At 57.0% G+C, this 16,496-nt stretch overlaps 1 protein-coding gene across 1 annotated transcript; it reads right to left on the bottom strand.

Moving 5' to 3' along the window:
* Window positions 1-5,065: 5,065 nt before the first annotated feature.
* Window positions 5,066-9,613, bottom strand: CLDN19 (claudin 19). Its single transcript, XM_030867196.2, has 5 exons — window positions 9,391-9,613; window positions 7,977-8,141; window positions 7,782-7,866; window positions 5,840-5,992; window positions 5,066-5,114 (listed from the first exon to the last, which is right to left on the bottom strand). The coding sequence occupies exons 1-5, from the start codon at window positions 9,611-9,613 to the stop codon at window positions 5,066-5,068; spliced, it is 675 nt and encodes a 224-aa protein (XP_030723056.1).
* Between the last annotated feature and the right edge of the window lie 6,883 nt (window positions 9,614-16,496).

The following is a 16,496-nucleotide window of genomic DNA, read 5'->3' as shown; positions in this document are numbered from 1 at the left end:
TCTTGGGCTTCCCTGGTGGCGTAGTGGTTGGGGGTCCGCCTGCCGATGCAGGGGACACGGGTTCGTGCCCCGGTCCGGGAGGATCCCACATCCCGCGGAGCAGCTGGGCCCGTGAGCCATGGCCACTGAGCCTGCGTGTCCGGAGCCTGTACTCCACAACGGGAGAGGCCACAGCAGTGAGAGGCCCGCGTACAGCAAAAAAAAAAAAAAAAAAAAATTTCAATCTTGAGATAATTTCAAACTTTAGAGAAAAATTGCAAGAATAGGTCAAAGCATTCCTGCATGCCCTTCACTTAGATTGCCTAATTAATATTATACTGCAACGATTTGCCTTGTGACTCTTTCTTCATGTGTATTTATGTATATTTTTTTCCTGATGCCTCATTATTCTTCTAGTACTTGTGTGTGATTTCCTAAAATACAAGGACAATGTCCTACAAAACCATCTGTTCACAGTGAACTAACTTTGATATAGTACTATCATCTCAACCACAGACACCATTCAAATTTCACTGGTTGTCCCAAGAATGTCCTTTATAGGTCCAAGATGATTCATTGCGTGTAGCTGTAATATCTCTTCAGCCTCCCCGGTCTTTGCTTGTCTTTCGTAACTGACAGTTTTCAAGGGTACTGGCGGTTATTTTGCAGAATAACCTCAATTTGTATTTGTCCATCTTAAGTAGACTCAGTTTATGCACCTTTAGCAGGAATATCACATAAATGATGCTGTGTTCTTCTCAGTGCATTGTATCAAGGGACTCACAGTTTTGCCTTGTCCGATTACGGGTGATGTTAACTCTTATCATTTAAGATATGCCTGCTATGTTCATCACTGCAAAGTTAAATATTTTGTACTTCTTAGTTAATATATTACTTGGCATTTTACTGTAGAGCTTTTTCTTCTTACCCACTTATTTATTTATTTATATCAGTATGGACTAGTGGATTCTTATTTTTTTATTCATGGAGTTAAAATCCATTACTGTTATTATTTACTTTGATACTCAAATTGTTTCAGATGAAGCCAGAGGGAACCCCTTTAGTCTGGCTTCTGTATCCTTTAGACCTGTCATTCCTTGAGCACGTTCTTACTTTCTGGAACGAGATGATCCAAGTTTATTTTGTACTCTCCTTACCCCAGCCCTCGAATCCGCCATTTCTCCCTGGAGTTCTGCTACCTTTTAGTAGAGAATGGTATTCAGAAATCAAGATATGGGTTTGCCCCTGGGGCTCATTGTTCTTGGCCTGTCTAGGGGATAGAGCTCACAGATACATGTACAGTCGACCCTCAGCACCCATGGGGGATTGGTTCCAGGACACCCAGCCCCCTCCCCCACCAACCACAACCATACCGAAAATCCCCGGATGCTCAAGTCCCTTATATAAAAAAATGTAGTGCAGTCGGCTCTCCATCTTTCCAGGTCCGCATCCATGGTTACAGAAGGCTCTGTGTATGTATATCGCACACATGTACATACACACACAACTATCTATTTCTACATTTATCTACATATATAAAAAGCTGTGTGTTCATCCAGATACCTCCAATTCCAATCCAACTCCACAAGATTCATTCTAGTCTTCCTCGTTTCCATCTTTGTAAATCCGTTCTCTGACAATGAGAAGCCTGGCTCCCATTATTTTCAGTGTATTTACTTATTTGTTCAATCCCCTTATACGTAACCAATCTCTGACCCTGCCCGCCAAGGACTCTTCAGCTTTGCAGTGACCACATGGGCCACGGCACAGAGAGGGAGAGGCAGTGCTTCGGGTTTTGACTCCGTTATTCCACAGCATCGTGTCAGCCCTTTGATGCTTTGAAGAATTGTTTACCCTTTCCTCAACACTTTTTTCTTCTTTTTAAAAAAATTGTATTGAAGTATAGTTGATTTACAATGTTGTGTTAATTTCTGCTGTACAGCAAAGTGAATCAGTTTCCTCCACATTTTTAGTTGTTTTCAACAAGACTGTTGTCCAGAATAAAATTGCCTGCAATGGTCTCATAAATTGAATTAAATATTGTTTTCATGTGCTCTACGAGGGGAAAAGGTCAGGAAGCACTGCTTTGGGTGTTGTCCATTCTCCATGGCCAGTGTCGCCTGGATCAGGTTTCGTTGTGGTTCCCCATAAGCTTGGCCAACTCTAGGCAAAATCTTAAATTGAACCACTTTCATTACATCCAGTATTCAATGGTAGCTCAGTTGCAATTCTCAGTTGAAATCTAGAAAAGGAGAAGCAACACACAGCTCTCCCTAGCCCAAACTTCAGTATGTGTAGGAGTCACCTGGAGGTCTCCTTAAAATGCTGAATCTGTTTCACCTAGTCTGGGGTGGGGCCTGAGATTCTGTATTTCTAACAAGTTTCCAGGGGATGCGAATCCTGTGGTTGGAGAGCTGTGCTCTGAGTAGCAAGAGTCTCTATTCATCACCTTTATTCCAGTGGTCAGCAGGGAGGATACTAAATTATACAACCAGTAAAACTTAGACGTATTTTTGTTTGTTTGTTTGTTTTGCGGTACGCGGGCCTCTCACTGTTGTGGCCTCTCCCGTTGCGGGGCACAGGCTCCGGACGCGCAGGCTCAACGGCCATGGCTCATGGGCCTCGCCGCTCTGCGGCATGTGGGATCCTCCCGGACCAGGGCACGAACCTGTGTCCCCTGCATCGGCAGGCAGACTCTCAACCACTGAGCCACCAGGGAAGCCCAAACTTAGACGTATTTTTAACCTTTAGATTTTTTTTCATTTGCGCACACACACGCACACATGCGTGCAGAAGAGCAGAGTGAACCCCTAAGTACCACTGGCATTTACCAATCTTATTTTATAAATTCACCTGCCCCTGACTTTTCTATTCCTAGAATATTTTAAAGCAAATCCAGCCATTATATTGTTTCAGTGTGCACCTCTGACAGACAAGGCTTAAAAAAATAATAACCACAGTGTCGTTATCACATAAAATAAACAATACATATAACCCAAAATTAACCATAATTTCTTGACATCATCTGATACTCAGTTCCTATCCATATTCTCAGGTTCAGGCAATAGATGAGTGCACTGGTCAGCTGCTCCAGCTCCCAGTTCACTCCCCTTAGCTGAACACCTGTTGCCACGGTACTTGGGCTTTCCTTCGGGGCTGAGGGCACAGGTATATCCCTCCCCAAACCGTCTTTTATGGCTTGCCAATTTCATTCTTGGAGGAACTCTGCTAATAAACAACAGCGCAAGCTTTAGGATCATGCCCTTTGACCCACCTTCCTGGGTCTCCTCTCAGCCCTCTAGCCTTGAGGCTGGGACAGGAAACAGGAAAGCTGGACAGTTCGCCCTGTCGCAGGTTGGCAGCCGAGGTGACCGTGATGTAGACATTTGAAAGAGGAGAGACTGGGGGCATGGGGGAGGGGATCAGCCCTCCCAAACTCCTCTAGCTGCAAACTCTAAACTTTTCCCAGGCATCCTCCCATTGCCAGGACCCCACTCCGTTGTTAATCAGTGTACTGATTGGGTTGTGAGTGGTCAGCTGACTCTCCAGCTCTCCAATCTCTGGCTATAGCCACAAAAGTTTTCTCTTCACGAAGGATCACACGGAAGCTTGTTTCCACCCTGCCTTCATGCTGCCCACTGGCCCAGAGCTTGTCTCTCTCACAGCCTATCTCTGAAGCAGCCAGCACACTCTATCCCGACATTTTCCTACCAAGTCCCAAGCCTCTGGTGGTCCCTGAACCGCAAGAGATGACACGTGGTTTCCCAGCCAACTGCTTCCTGACCAGATAGTGAGGGCGTCCGAATCCCCCGCCTGGGACAGAGAGGCCAGCCTCTGGGCTCCACACCCCACCTGCTCAGCGACACCTGGAACAGGAGCCCTCACTGCGACGCTCATTTTCTAGGTTCCAAATTTGGCATTAGTCGGGGCTCTTCTGGCTGTGTGTGACAGAAATCAAACGCACAATTGTTTCAGCCAAAAGGGGTTTATTTCTTGAGAGGGTGTGTGGATCTCATGAAACGGCCTGGTCCCAGGAAAGGCAGAGGGAAACGGGCTTCCTCTCGTCTGTCCCGCCTCTTCTTGGACATGAGACCCCCTCAGAGGGGCAAGAAATGTGGCCCCCCCAGCCCCAAACTTCAGGCCTCACAGAAGTACCCTCAGTGCTGCTGACCTCAGATGCCCAGGTCCACCTCAGTCCCATTAGGTTGGGACACCTGGGGTGGGGGGTGAGCTAGTCATCAGCTCCCCAGGTGACTCGAATGTGCGCGCCAAGAGCCGCTGCTTTATAGCGTCAGGCACCCAGAGACACTCTTCTGTAGTTCTCGCTCACAGTTCTGGGGGCCAGGGCTCGGGGGCCCACCCCTGAGACGTCCCTGAGACGCCCCTGTGTACGTGCAGCCGCTGCCACGCTGGGGCGCCTGTGGACGATCCCACAGCAGCTCTGCCATCTGCTTCTCCCCTCCCACCCCTACCTTCTCCTGGAGAGTGCATGCGCGATGGTCATCTTGTCTGACCACCTCTCAGAGGCACGTCAGGGGAGAAGGCTGAGCTGCGTCCTCAGGATCTGGTGACTTGGTGGGAGACGTCCCAGGACAGGTGGTGGAGGAAGCCAGGACAGAGCTGGCTGAGGGCATGGGAAGGCAAGGGACAGTTCTTTCCAAGAGCTGTGGCCAGCTCTTTCCAGTCAGGAGAGACAGAGGGCAGAGGCCAGAGAGAGACTCAGGGTCCCGGGAGGATGTCTGGGATGGAAGAGGCCTGAGCATGAGGGCAGGGGCTGATCTGGGTTAATTTTCCCTTGACTGGGGGTCTCCAATCAAGGAGGTCGTGGTGCCAACCCAAGGACAGCTAGGGAGGATCAGCTTGGATGCGCTGTGTAACCCACACTGGATCTGTCTCCCTCTCTTTGTGCCCAAGGACCCCAGGGACCAGCTCTGACCTCTCTGAGCCAGGCCCCACCCTCATCATACCAGGGACAGATCAAATGACACCACACTCAGGGCTGGATGTTCACTTTTCTTTCCAAAAGATACCAAGCACCCGGTCTAGGTGTGGCAGTGGGACAGAGCCAGGCTGGGGAACCTGGACATTACACACCCAGGGGGCCCTTGGTGGAGGCAGACAATTTAACAACTGGTCTGAAAGTCAAAAGAGAGGAGAGCTGGTTAGCGGGGGGAGCAGCAGGCAGTGGGGGGTGGCAGGGGCTATGGGGTTCAGGCACGGACCCAGGGACTGGCCAGTGCGGCTCACAGCAGCCCTGCCGGGGCCCATTTCTGGGGCAGGGGTGACATGGCCTGGCTTAGCCATCTGTGTGGATGTCCATGCAGCACTAGGCATACTGCGAAACCTGAATTCAGAGGCAGCAGGGCCAGGCCTCCTGGTCTCTCTGAACCTGTTTCCTCGTGTGTAAGTGGGGGACATTGGTCCCCCGGCACTGCCTCCGTGGGGTTGCTGTGAGGAGCCCATGGGCCGGGGGAGGCGATGGGCTCTGGTCACCCCAGGGCACTGGGCACCCAGCTTGTCTTTACTGCTGTGTCCTCGAGGCCCAGCACAGAGAAGACACTCACATAGCCTGTCAGTGAGTAAATAAGTGGTCGTGAAAGGGACTGCAGCTGGCCGGGGTGTGGACAGGTCCGTGCCGTGCTTGCACCTGTGCCGGCCGTGCGTGTGCGCCTGAGGGCTGGGGCCTGCCTCCCACCTCTCTCTGAGTGTCTGGGTCTGAGTCTCAGAGCACAGGGTGGGTGCCTGGGTTGGGGACAAGTTGCTCAGAACCTAACCGAGCTGGGGGGACACCCTGCGCCCTCCTGGCCCCGCCCGGGGTGCTGGCAGGGGCCGGCGGATGCTGCGCGGGGCTCAGACATACTCTCGGGCAGCCGCCGAGGGGCCGGGCCGGTAGGGCTGCGGGCTGCTGTTGGATCTCTCGGGCTCCTGGCACGTGCAGCAGAGGAAGGAGCCGCCCAGCATGGCCAGGCCGGCGGCGGCCCAGCCCAGAAACAGGGCTGGACCAAACTCGTACCTGCAAGGGGTGGAGGACGCCATCAGGTGTGCCTGCGCCTCCGCCCCGCCCCGTCCCGTCCTCCCCCGGGGGCTCCCGGCCTCCGCCCTGGCAGAGCAGAGGGCGGGCTGGACGTGGGGAGCTGAGGCTGGGGCCTCACAAGCGTCCTCGGACTCGCCCGGTAAGTTGGGATGAGCGCTCATCTTTCCTCCCGCCCCTGCCCCAGCACATCAACACCACCCGGTGCGACCCAGCTCAGGCTGGGCTGCTCCGCGCAGCCTCGAGCCCCTTTCCTCCTCCGGCCAGATGAGCGGGCGTGGGGGGGCCCGCCAGGCCCGTCGGGGAGAGGAGGGGCGGGGCAGTCCTGCCACCTCTCTCGGTCACGGTCTGGCCCACGGAACTCGCCGCCGGGCTCCCGCCACCCTCTGGAGAAGGCCAGACTCCTCCGCCGACTCCACCTGGCACTCCGGCCTTTCCACCCACAAGCCCAGCGGGCCAGCCCAGCGGCCCCTCTGCAGCATTCGGGTCTCCCCACCTCTGTGCCTTTGCACGAGGCGCCCCCTGCCGGAGCGTCTCGCCTCCGGTGCTCCGCCTCCAGGGCCCAGTTCAGATGCCACCTTCTCCGAAGGCTTCCCCTGACCCCCCTCCGCTCGCCGCCTGGCGCTGACTCTCACTGGGTGGCTGTTCAGTTCCTTGTTTGTCTGGCTCCCTGGGGAGCAACTTGAGGGCAGACAGCACCGGATTCATCCATGTCCCCAGGGCCCAGCACAGGACCTGCAACTCAGGCAGCCTTGCAGAGTGTTGAAGGGACAGGAGCAAGCACCAGCTTGCTCCCCAGGTATCTCTGAGCAGAGCTACCTCTTGCTTGGCAGGTTTTCATGGCTAGAGCTACCAGCCCCAGGGAATGAACCTCACTCCTGAAGTCTTCATTTCCTCCCCCTCTCCACTCTGCTGCCTCCTCCAGGGAGCCCTCCTGACTGCAACAACCCAGGCATCTCTTTTCTCATTCTCCTTCCACCCCAGGGCCCAAGGCCTGTTGGGATGTTTGGGGTTGAGACTATCCCATTCTCTGCTCCCCACAGAGGTAAGGGAGGGGCCAGGTCCTTCACAGAGCTCCCTATTCGGCCCCCATACCCTGGCCTTATAAGTCCTGACCACTCTAGCTCGTAAATATCTCTGGGCCTACTCTCCACTGCTAGCCCCTGGCCCCAAGCCCTCTGCTCCAGACCTTTTCATCAGCACCTTACTGGCCTTGCTCCCTCCTCACCATTCTGCACACCACAGCCAGAGGGACTGTCCTGCCTTCCACACCAGGACACGGAAAAAAACCTTCCTATGGCTGCAAGGCCCTCTGCCATCTGCCCTTAGGACTTTTCCAGCCTCATCTCTCCGGCCCAAAGTCACTGTGCCTCCTACAGAAATAACAGCCCAGGCACTGTGCTAAGTCCCTTACCTGCACCATCTCACAGAACCCTCACAACCACACTGAGCTCCGTCCTTGGTCCTAGCTGCCTTTTACAGGGGAGGAAACCAGGCACAGAAAGGTTAAGGAACTTGCCAGTCACACAGCCAGCCCGTGCAGAGCTGGGATTTAAATCCAGAGCCACGGCATTTAGCTACTGGGGTGGCATTCAGGGCCCAGCCACAGCTGCTCCCCACTCCAGAGACCTTCTCAGTAACAGCACCTGGGGCTCGTCCGTCCCCTGTTTCCCCCTCCAAGTGCCCTGCTGGACAAAGGCCAGTGGTCCCAGAGGAGGTGGAGTGGGAGGCCCAGCCTGTTCCCTGGCCCAAGCCATGCCCTGGTGCTCACCTGGCGTTGACGGGTGTGCTGGGGTTGAAGAACTCCTGGGTCACCAGTGTGGCATACCACGAGACGGCCGTCAAAGTGCAGAGGCCTAAGGACAGGGTGGGGGGGGGTCTCAGCTCTGCTCTGGCCTCCAGAGGGCCCCCCAGGATGGGGCTACCTGCCACGGTCAAGAGGATGGAGGAGGAGCCAGGCACTCACCCGCCAGGAGGAATAGGGCACCCCCAGCGATGGCCACTCGGCCCTTGGCGATGGGGTTGCTGTCTCCGACCCGGGTGCACTTCATACCGATGACACTGAGGACCATGGCCACGAAGCCCAGGAGCACGGCCACCACCATCAGGGCTCGCGCTGACTGGATGTGACCTGGTTGGGGTGGGAGGGACTGAGCGGGGGGGGGGGGGGGGGGGGCGGGAGAAGTGGGCGGGTGGGAGGAGCCCAAGATGGGAGGGGCGGGAGCTAGAGCAGGACGCTCCTCCTGGGCTACTACCTGCGGCAGGTGTGACGGGATCCTGAGGGCTCAGGTGACTACAGGGCGTGAGGGCAGAGTGTGGAGGCTGAGCCTCACCATTTAACCCCACCGTTCACTCTCCCTGGCAGGTTCTTCCAGGTCGTGTGTGGTGACAGGGTGGTATGAGTTCTCCCATCAGCTGCTTTCCGGCCAGGCGCCTCCCTTTGGGGCCCACCCCTCCCAGGCAGCGGGGGGCAGTTTCTCCTCAGGCCTTTCAGATTCACCAGAAAGAGGACCCAGGGTGTCTGAGGCCCAGCTCAGCCCAGGTTGGCCCTTGGACAGGGATGCCTCCCCCATTGTCCATTCTGACTCGAGTTACCTTCCCCTGTGCCCTTTGAGTCGCCCATGGTAGCTGTATGCCTGCTGCCGGCGTCAGTCCCGGGCCTGGGGGGCAGCTCAGGGGATCTGGGTCCCTGAGGGAGGCCAGATGACCTGCCTGGTCCGGAGTGGTGGGGACCGTGTGACAGCAGCCCAGCTCAGGCCTGTGCGGCCCCGGGGCGGAGGGCAGGCGGGTCGGCCCCCAGCCAGGGGTAGAGCTGCAGTGGCGCCTGTTTACGAGTCAGCTTGTCAGGCTCAACCCCTACACCGCAGGGGGAGGAGAGCCACCCGTGTGCCCAAGCGCCTGGGTGCGGACCTGCATGTGCACGTGTGTGGCTGTGTGTCTGTGCGTGTGGGTAGGTGTACCCGGGTGCCGGCATACTTGTCTACACGGCAGGACTGGCAAGTAGGTGTGTGTGCACAGTGTATCTGCAGAGTGTGGAGAGAAATGGAGGGAAGGGTCTTGACTTAGAGCCTCTGAGTGCCGGGCACTCATCTCCTCTGACCCAGAGTCCTGTGAAAGTCCTAGTCCCCTTTCCAGAGGAGGACAGAGAGGGTCAGTGACTCCTTCAAGGTTACAGTGGAAGAGCTGGCATGTGGACCCATGGCTGCTGGAACCTAGAGCCCCTGCCCCCAGGAGGACCAGGCTGGCCTGGATCTTCATGAGTGCACGGGAGGCAGAGGCTGGAGAGGGCAGCCCAGTGCCGACAGCAGACCGTGGGAAAGCTTGCTCCGGACCTCCCAGCCCCATATCCACCTCCCCATCCCAGTGGGCATGAGGCCTACCTTCCAGGGCAAGCAGCGAGTCATAGAGCTTGCACTGCACCTGACCGGTGCTCTGGGAGGCGCAGGACATCCAGAGCCCTTCGTAGAGGCCCACGGCGGTGATGATGGCATCGCCTGCGTAGGAGGACTGCTTCCACTGCGGGAGCGCTGTGCTGGCAATGATGCCCACCCAGCCACCCAGGGCCAGGAAGTAGCCCAGGAGCTGAAGACCTGAGTTGGCCATGGCCCAGGGGAGGGGATAGGGGTTCCAGGGCTCAGGGCTGGGCCAGGGTCCCTGGGGGGGCCGAGGTCATGGCCAGGTGACAGGAGCAGCTGGGTTGGGGGTGGGGTGCAGCAAGTGGTCAGAGGCTGAGAAGGAGAGGTGACAGCCCTGCAGTGGCAGCAGCAAAGGCAGTGGCTTCAGGCTCTAGAATGCTGGGGGAGGCCTGAGCTGGAAAGGCCAGGGGCCCGCCCACAGCCGCCACCTAAGCCAGGGCAAGGTCCCCAGCAAAGCTCCTGCCCAGCCCCCCGGGGGGTGGGGGGTGGGGCGTGGCCAAGGTGGTGCCCCTCCCCAGGGATGGAGAAGGGAGGGGCTGGGAGGAGTGACCCCCGGCTGGCTTTCAGGGCCTTTCCCCTAGGGAAACCCCTTTAGGAGCCTGATAAGAGTGCCCTAAAATTCTCCTAATTCCTATCCCAGACACCAGCACTGAGATGATGGACTTTGCCCTTGCACTGCTGATGTGACCCTTGGGGTTTTCTGTCCTCTGACCGCAGGACAGAAAGAAAATGGAATTCCAGTTTGCAGGAGGTAAGACTAGGGTTAGACACTGGGGAGAACTTTTTGGAGTGGGTTCTGAGGTCAGCTATGGAGAGACTGGGCTGGGGAGGGGTGTTGGGGAGTGGGGGTCCTTGGTACCTGGGGCCCATGTGTATCAGAAACAGCAGAGGCCAGACTCAGCGTGGGATCTGTTTGAGATCTGAGGGGGGCAGAAGAGGGACCCCATGAAGGCTGGGACAGGGCTGGCCACCAGCCAGCAAGGAGCCTGGCAGGGAGGTGGGAGACAGCACCAACCTTCTGGGATCAGCCTGAAGGAAGGCAGACTGTTCAGCCCCTTTAATCCCCTTGCTGGCTGGCTTAGCAGCTCCTGCTGGGGCCTGAGGCACAGGCCCCTGAGCCCCCAGCTCCAGAACAGCCTGGGGGGGAGCAGTGGCCTCTGCACATTCCCGGGGTTCAGGCTGCCCCCTCCGAGCGCCCCACCTCCCCTCCTCTCTCCCGTCCCAGCTCAGCCCCCTGCAGCAGGGGAATGTTTAACTCTCCTCGACCTCATTAGCAATCCCCTCACGTTCACTTCGGCTCGCCAGGCGTGGGTACAGGGGAATGTCACAACCCCGCTCCCGCCAGCCCCCCGGCGCCCCCTCCAACCCCAGCAGCCCACGCGCCCTTTGCCGGACTGCACTGGGGGAAGGCAGGGTCCCGCCGCAGACCCTGGCCTCCTTGCACCCCCGACCCAGACCCCCTCCGCAGGGACAGCCCCGCCCGCTCCCTCCCTCGCATTCTTCACGTGGCTATGCAAACGAGAGGGTGCCCGGCGCTGCAGACAATGCTGCCCTGTGCGCCCGCCCGCGCGTGGGCCCTGGTATGGCCCGCGGCCCCGCGGCGGCCAGCGGTGGGAGGGGCCTGCCCTCGAGGGGGCGACGGGCTCTGCTGGGCGGGCCTGCGGTTCCCGACACTGCGCCCCTTCCCTTCCCACCCTCCTCACCCCAGCCCTCCGTGCTGGGAAGGCCGAGCCACGTGGATCTGTGCACACGCAGACCTGCTTCCTGGGGCGGCCTGCGCGTCCCCCAAAGCTAGCGGGGCCTGGATCCGTGGTACAGAAGCCAGTCCCGAATTCCGATTCCTCTACCACGGACGGTGAGAGACTGTGCGATGGGGATGAGCAGAGCACACAGCCGGAGCCCAGAGTGGAGACTCTCCGGGGCCGCAGGGAGCTCCATTTCTACGCGTTTAACCGTCTAATCCTCAAGGCAGCCCCCTCACGATGGGCGTCCCTCCACGGATAAGGAGCCGAGGCTGAGAGAGGTGACCTACCCCAAGCTAGGAAGCCAGGGGCTGGGGGGCTTTCCTATCAGATCTGTCCCCCCCACACCCCGCCTTTCTCAGGAGCGCTGGGAGGGGCGAGGCTGAGCTGGCTGTAGAGCCTCGTCCCACCCCTAAAGGGCACGTCGGCTTCGCGGAGTCACAAGGGAGCTGCCCAATGTCTGAGAGTGTGTGAGGCGCGCGCATGGGGCCGGCGCGCAGCACAGTGATTCCCGGAGGCCGGGTGTCCCTCTCCCAGCCTTCCGCAGGGCTCTCTCTGTAAGGAGGATACAGGGGTCATTCCGGTCCTGAGGAGCACCTGAGTCAGGTGTCTGAGCCTCGGGATCTTCAAGGCCACACAGAAACAGAGTGTCAGAGCCACACAGCCCTGGAGACCGGAGGCTGCAGGCCCCTCCGCTGACAAATGAGGAGCTGAGAGCCAAAGAGGGGAAGCTGCCCCCAGGGCCTGCTCACTCCTCCACCCTGGGCACCCCCAGAGCCCTCCGCCACACCGAGGACCCGAGCCACTTTATGATCCAGAATGAGGCTTACATCTCCCTCAGAAGTGCTTGTTTTAAAAAAAAAAAAAATTTTTTTTATTGGAGTGTCGTTGATTTACAATGTTAGTTTCAGGTGTACAGCAAAGTGAATCTGTGATACAGAAGCTCTTCTGTTTATCCCTTGTGTTATTTGAGGTCTTGAGTCCATTCTACCAAAACATCCCCTCCTACCCTGATGGCCTTCCCTCACCCATGTTCCAAAGCCCTTTGGAATTCAGATCCCGCACCTGGAGTAGAGTTCCCTAACCCTGTGTAGCTTCTCCATCAGGACTCCTACCACCCCAGTGCCCCCCTGCAGTCCAGCGACTCCCAGGCATGCGGGGAGAGCAGGAAGGCTCAGGACCCACCCCAGCCTCCGTTAAGAGCTAACTAGAAACCGCCCTGGGGTGTCACGCTTCGCTCTTTAAAAGGTGCTTTCAATTACGTTACGAGAAGCTTGGGGTTCTAGCTTTACGTCTGCCACCGAAAAGCTGTGTGATGCTAGGCAAGTCCCTTAGCTTCTCTGGCCCTGGTTCCCAAACTGACAAATAGGGATAATAGCATTCATCTGTCTGGGTCATGAGGGAGTTCGTGAATCGAGATGGGCGAGAAGTGCTTTTGGAAAACATAATATGCCTGAAGGAATGTGGCTAATGAAAGCTCCGTTCCAAAAAGACTGCCTCCTGGGCGGTCTCCCCCTTGGTCCCTCACCCTGGGTGCGGGCGACTGCTGGTGGCTGACAACCCGCTGCCCCTTCCTGCCTGGCAGTGCCCGGCAGGGAGGGTGCTTTGTAGATAGATCTGTGCTGACCACTGACTGATGGGTGTGAGGATGAACTGTTTCTGCCTCCCTCCCAGTGAAACCCTGGAGCGCCCTCCCTGGTCCTTGCCCACTGACAGTCAGGGGTCCGACTCGGTTGGTTGCCGTCCAGCACATTCTCTGCAAGCCACCACCTGAAACGGTGGAGGCTCAGGAGGTGGTGCTGGTCAAACTCCCCCCAGCTCTGAGCCTGACTTTCCCGTGGAATCCCAGGCTCGGAATGGAGAGGACTTGTCCAGGTGGCACAGCTAGAAAGCAGTGCAGCCAGCAGTGTGGCCGCCCCAGTGCCCTGCCTGCCCCGGCAGGGTCAGGTGCTCTGATCTGGGATCTGTAATGCTCTTTGCATATTTCCTTTCACAGCACTTGGTGCGCTGTTCGTTTGCCTCCTTCTTGAGGACCGAAAGCATCTCCCAGCCCTACCACTGGCCCCATTTTTGTGTCCCACGCCTAACCCAGGGTGAGGGCATCTCTGCAGCACACGTGGCTGTCTGGTAGTGCCTTCTTCTCTTCCCCAAACAACCCTGAGCACTGGCTCTCTTTGGCACCCCTGCTGAGAGCTCTGCCAGCTGCCTGGGGTGCCAGAGATGGACGTCTTCCACGTCCACATCTCCCCCGAGTTTGCTGAGTTGCCTCCCGTCCCCTCTAATGCTCCCATGGCTGCTCTCCCTTCACCTCAAGCAGACTTCCCCAGGGCTGACCTGCTCATGCCTGTGTTTTACAAACCGGCCAAGCAATCACAGCATCTCAGCCCGGACCCCGCCATCACCTCCGGCTGCTGGGAGGACTCACCCACCATAATTATATTCACTTATCCCAGTTCTGTTGCCCTTGAAAACGTTTGGCCTTTCATGAGCTAAACTGAGATAGTCTGCTGTCTCTCTGTTTAGCACTTTGAAACTGTGAAGGTCACCTGCGTTGATGTGGAAACTTCTGGGAGACCAGAATCAGGCTGATGGAGTTTTCTGTGATGTTGAGTACCTCCTGTGTGCTAAGCATCGTGCCAGGCTCTCTCTGAGTATTCCCTCACTGATACCCTCAGCCATCCTGGGAGGAAAGGACTGTAACCTCATGTTACTGGTGAGGAAACACACTCAGAGGTCACACAACTGGAAGTGGCGGAAGTGAGTCTGGCCCAGCTCAGCACGTGGGTGAAGCTCGTGCTCTTTCCATTAACGTGGTCCTCTCTTCATACGGCGAGTGGGTCATCCAAACAGGACACGGGATCACCAATGACTAAAGGAATCGTGACTGTCCCTATGGGATCATTCCCATGAGCATACTGACTCCCAGCTTAAAAAAACAACCGTTCCTTCACTTCACATCTCCCTCCAGCTCATCCTGCCCCCCACGGAGAGCCAAACTCCTGAGAAGAGTTGTCTATACCCACCAGCACCACTCATTCTCCTCCCCTTCTCACTTGAACTCACTCCAGTCTTTCGTCGACCGGAACATCTCTTGCCAAAGTTCTCCCTGATCTCCGTGTCACCAAATCCAAAAGATGGTTCTCAGTTCCTATCTTGCTCAACCTCTCAGCAGCATTAGACACCGCTGCTCACCCCCTCCTTCCTGAAACACTCTCATCGGCTTCCAGGACTAGGCCTCTTGGTTCCCCTGCTCACGGCTGGTCCTCGTGTCCTCTGTTGGACCCCACTGCCTCCAGAGCCCCAGTTGCCTGCAGCCCGGCCCAGTCTTCTGACTCTTCCTCTGTCTACACTGACCTTAGTCTCCTGGCTTTGAACGCCCCCCAAGTGCTGATGGGCACCCCCAAAGTTCTGGCTCCTACCTCCACCTTTCCCTGAACTCAGAAACCTTTTGTCTCACAGGCTCCTCGAACTTGAGCATAACACATGCAAAACCAGACCCCTGCTTTCCACGCCCCATAACCATCTCACCTGCAGTCTGCCCCGTCACGGGAAAGGGCGACTCCACTTCCCCAACTGCTTAGGCTGAATCCTTCCTTTTTTTAATTTTATTTTTATTTTTGGCCATGCCCCTTGGCATGCAGGATCTTAGTTCCCCAAGAAGGGATCAAACCTGTGCCCCCTGCAGTGGAAGCATGGAGTCCCAACCACTGGACTGCCGGGGAATTTCCTAGGCCGAATCCTTCTTTTTTTTTTTTTTTTTTTTTTTGCGGTACGCGGGCCTCTCACTGCCATGGCCTCTCCCATTGCGGAGCACAGGCTCTGGACGCGCAGGCCCAGTGGCCACGGCTCACGGGCCCAGCCGCTCCGCGGCATGTGGGATCCTCCCGGATCGGGGCACGAACCCACGTCCCCTGAATCAGCAGGCGGACTCTCAACCACTGCGCCACCAGGGAAGCCCGGCCTAATCCTTCTTGTTGCTCCTCCCCTTACCATCCAACTGATCAGCAACTCCTGTCAGCTCTACTTTAATGAGCCAGAACCTGACCTTTTCGCTGCCTTCGCTGGCAACACCTGATCCACAACACCTCTATCTCCCCCGGGGTCTTTGCAGCAGCCTCCGTTCTGCTCTCCTTGTCTCAGTTCTTGCCCTTGTAGCCCATTCTCCACATACATTCTTCACTGAGGCCTTTCAAATGTAAGTCAGATGCTCTCACCGCCCTGCTCAAAACCCCCCAAGGGCTCCTGTCCCACTGGGTCAAAGCCCAGGTGCTCCCAGTGGCCGACCAGGCCCCAGGGACCCTGACCTCACTGGCTGCTCTGTGTCAGCACGTCGGCCTCCTTGCTGTTGCCTTCTCCTCAGGGCCTGACCGGCCTTCTTTTCTACCTCAAAGGATTACACACACACACATTTATGTGTTTGTTACCTGTCTCCCTTACTAAAATAGAAGCTCTGTGAGGGCTGGGACTTGTTTGGTTTGACACCATATTCCCAGCACCAGCACTTAGCTGGTGCTCAATAAATAAACACTGGTTGGTTGAATAAATGGGCTCTCAGGGTGCAGGTTCCCAACTCACGACCCCACTGCATCTCAAGCCCAGGAGAGAGATGGGCTTGTGGCCCGAGGAGCTGAATCTCCAGGTCTGCTCTTACTCCGTCTCCTAGAGGTGTGTGTTGTCCTGCACATGGAAGCCCTGAGGTATGAGGACCCTGAGGCCAGACATCAGAGCAGGATGCATGTGGCCGACACGGGGGCAACATGCCAGAGCACTGCTGACCGCTGCTAGCTGCCAGAGAAGGATTAGGAATAATCCCTGCCATCCACCCAGAGCGTTCCAGTTTACAAAATGCTGTCACGTCGGCGTCGCATGTGGGCCCCACAACTGCCCAGAGGTGGGCAGAGCAGCGATTATGGTCCCCGTTATACATATGACAACCCTGAGGTCCCTGAGGTTAAGGGTCTGGCCTGAGACTGCACAGGAAGTGGCCAAGCCGGGTACAGAGCTAGGCCTCTTCACACCATGCCTGCCACTGCATCCTGCCCAGAGCAATTTTTTTTTTTTTTTTTTTTTTGCGGTCCGCGGGGCCTCTCACTGTTGTGGCCTCTCCCGTTGCGGAGCACAGGCTCCGGACGCGCAGGCTCAGCGGCCATGGCTCACGGGCCCAGCCGCTCCGCGGCATGTGGGATCTTCCTGGACCGAGGCACGAACCCGTGTCCGCTGCATCGGCAGGCGGACTCTCAACCACTGAGCCTCCAGGGAAGGCCCTCCAGAGCAATGTTTATCAAGTGAGACCTCCGGGGCCAACGGGCACATTTCCACTCTGAACAA

The sequence above is a fragment of the Globicephala melas genome, chromosome 1, assembly GCF_963455315.2.
Source record: "Globicephala melas chromosome 1, mGloMel1.2, whole genome shotgun sequence".
Classification (NCBI taxonomy): Eukaryota; Metazoa; Chordata; class Mammalia; order Artiodactyla; family Delphinidae; genus Globicephala; species Globicephala melas.
This window is presented reverse-complemented; position numbering and strand designations above follow the sequence as displayed.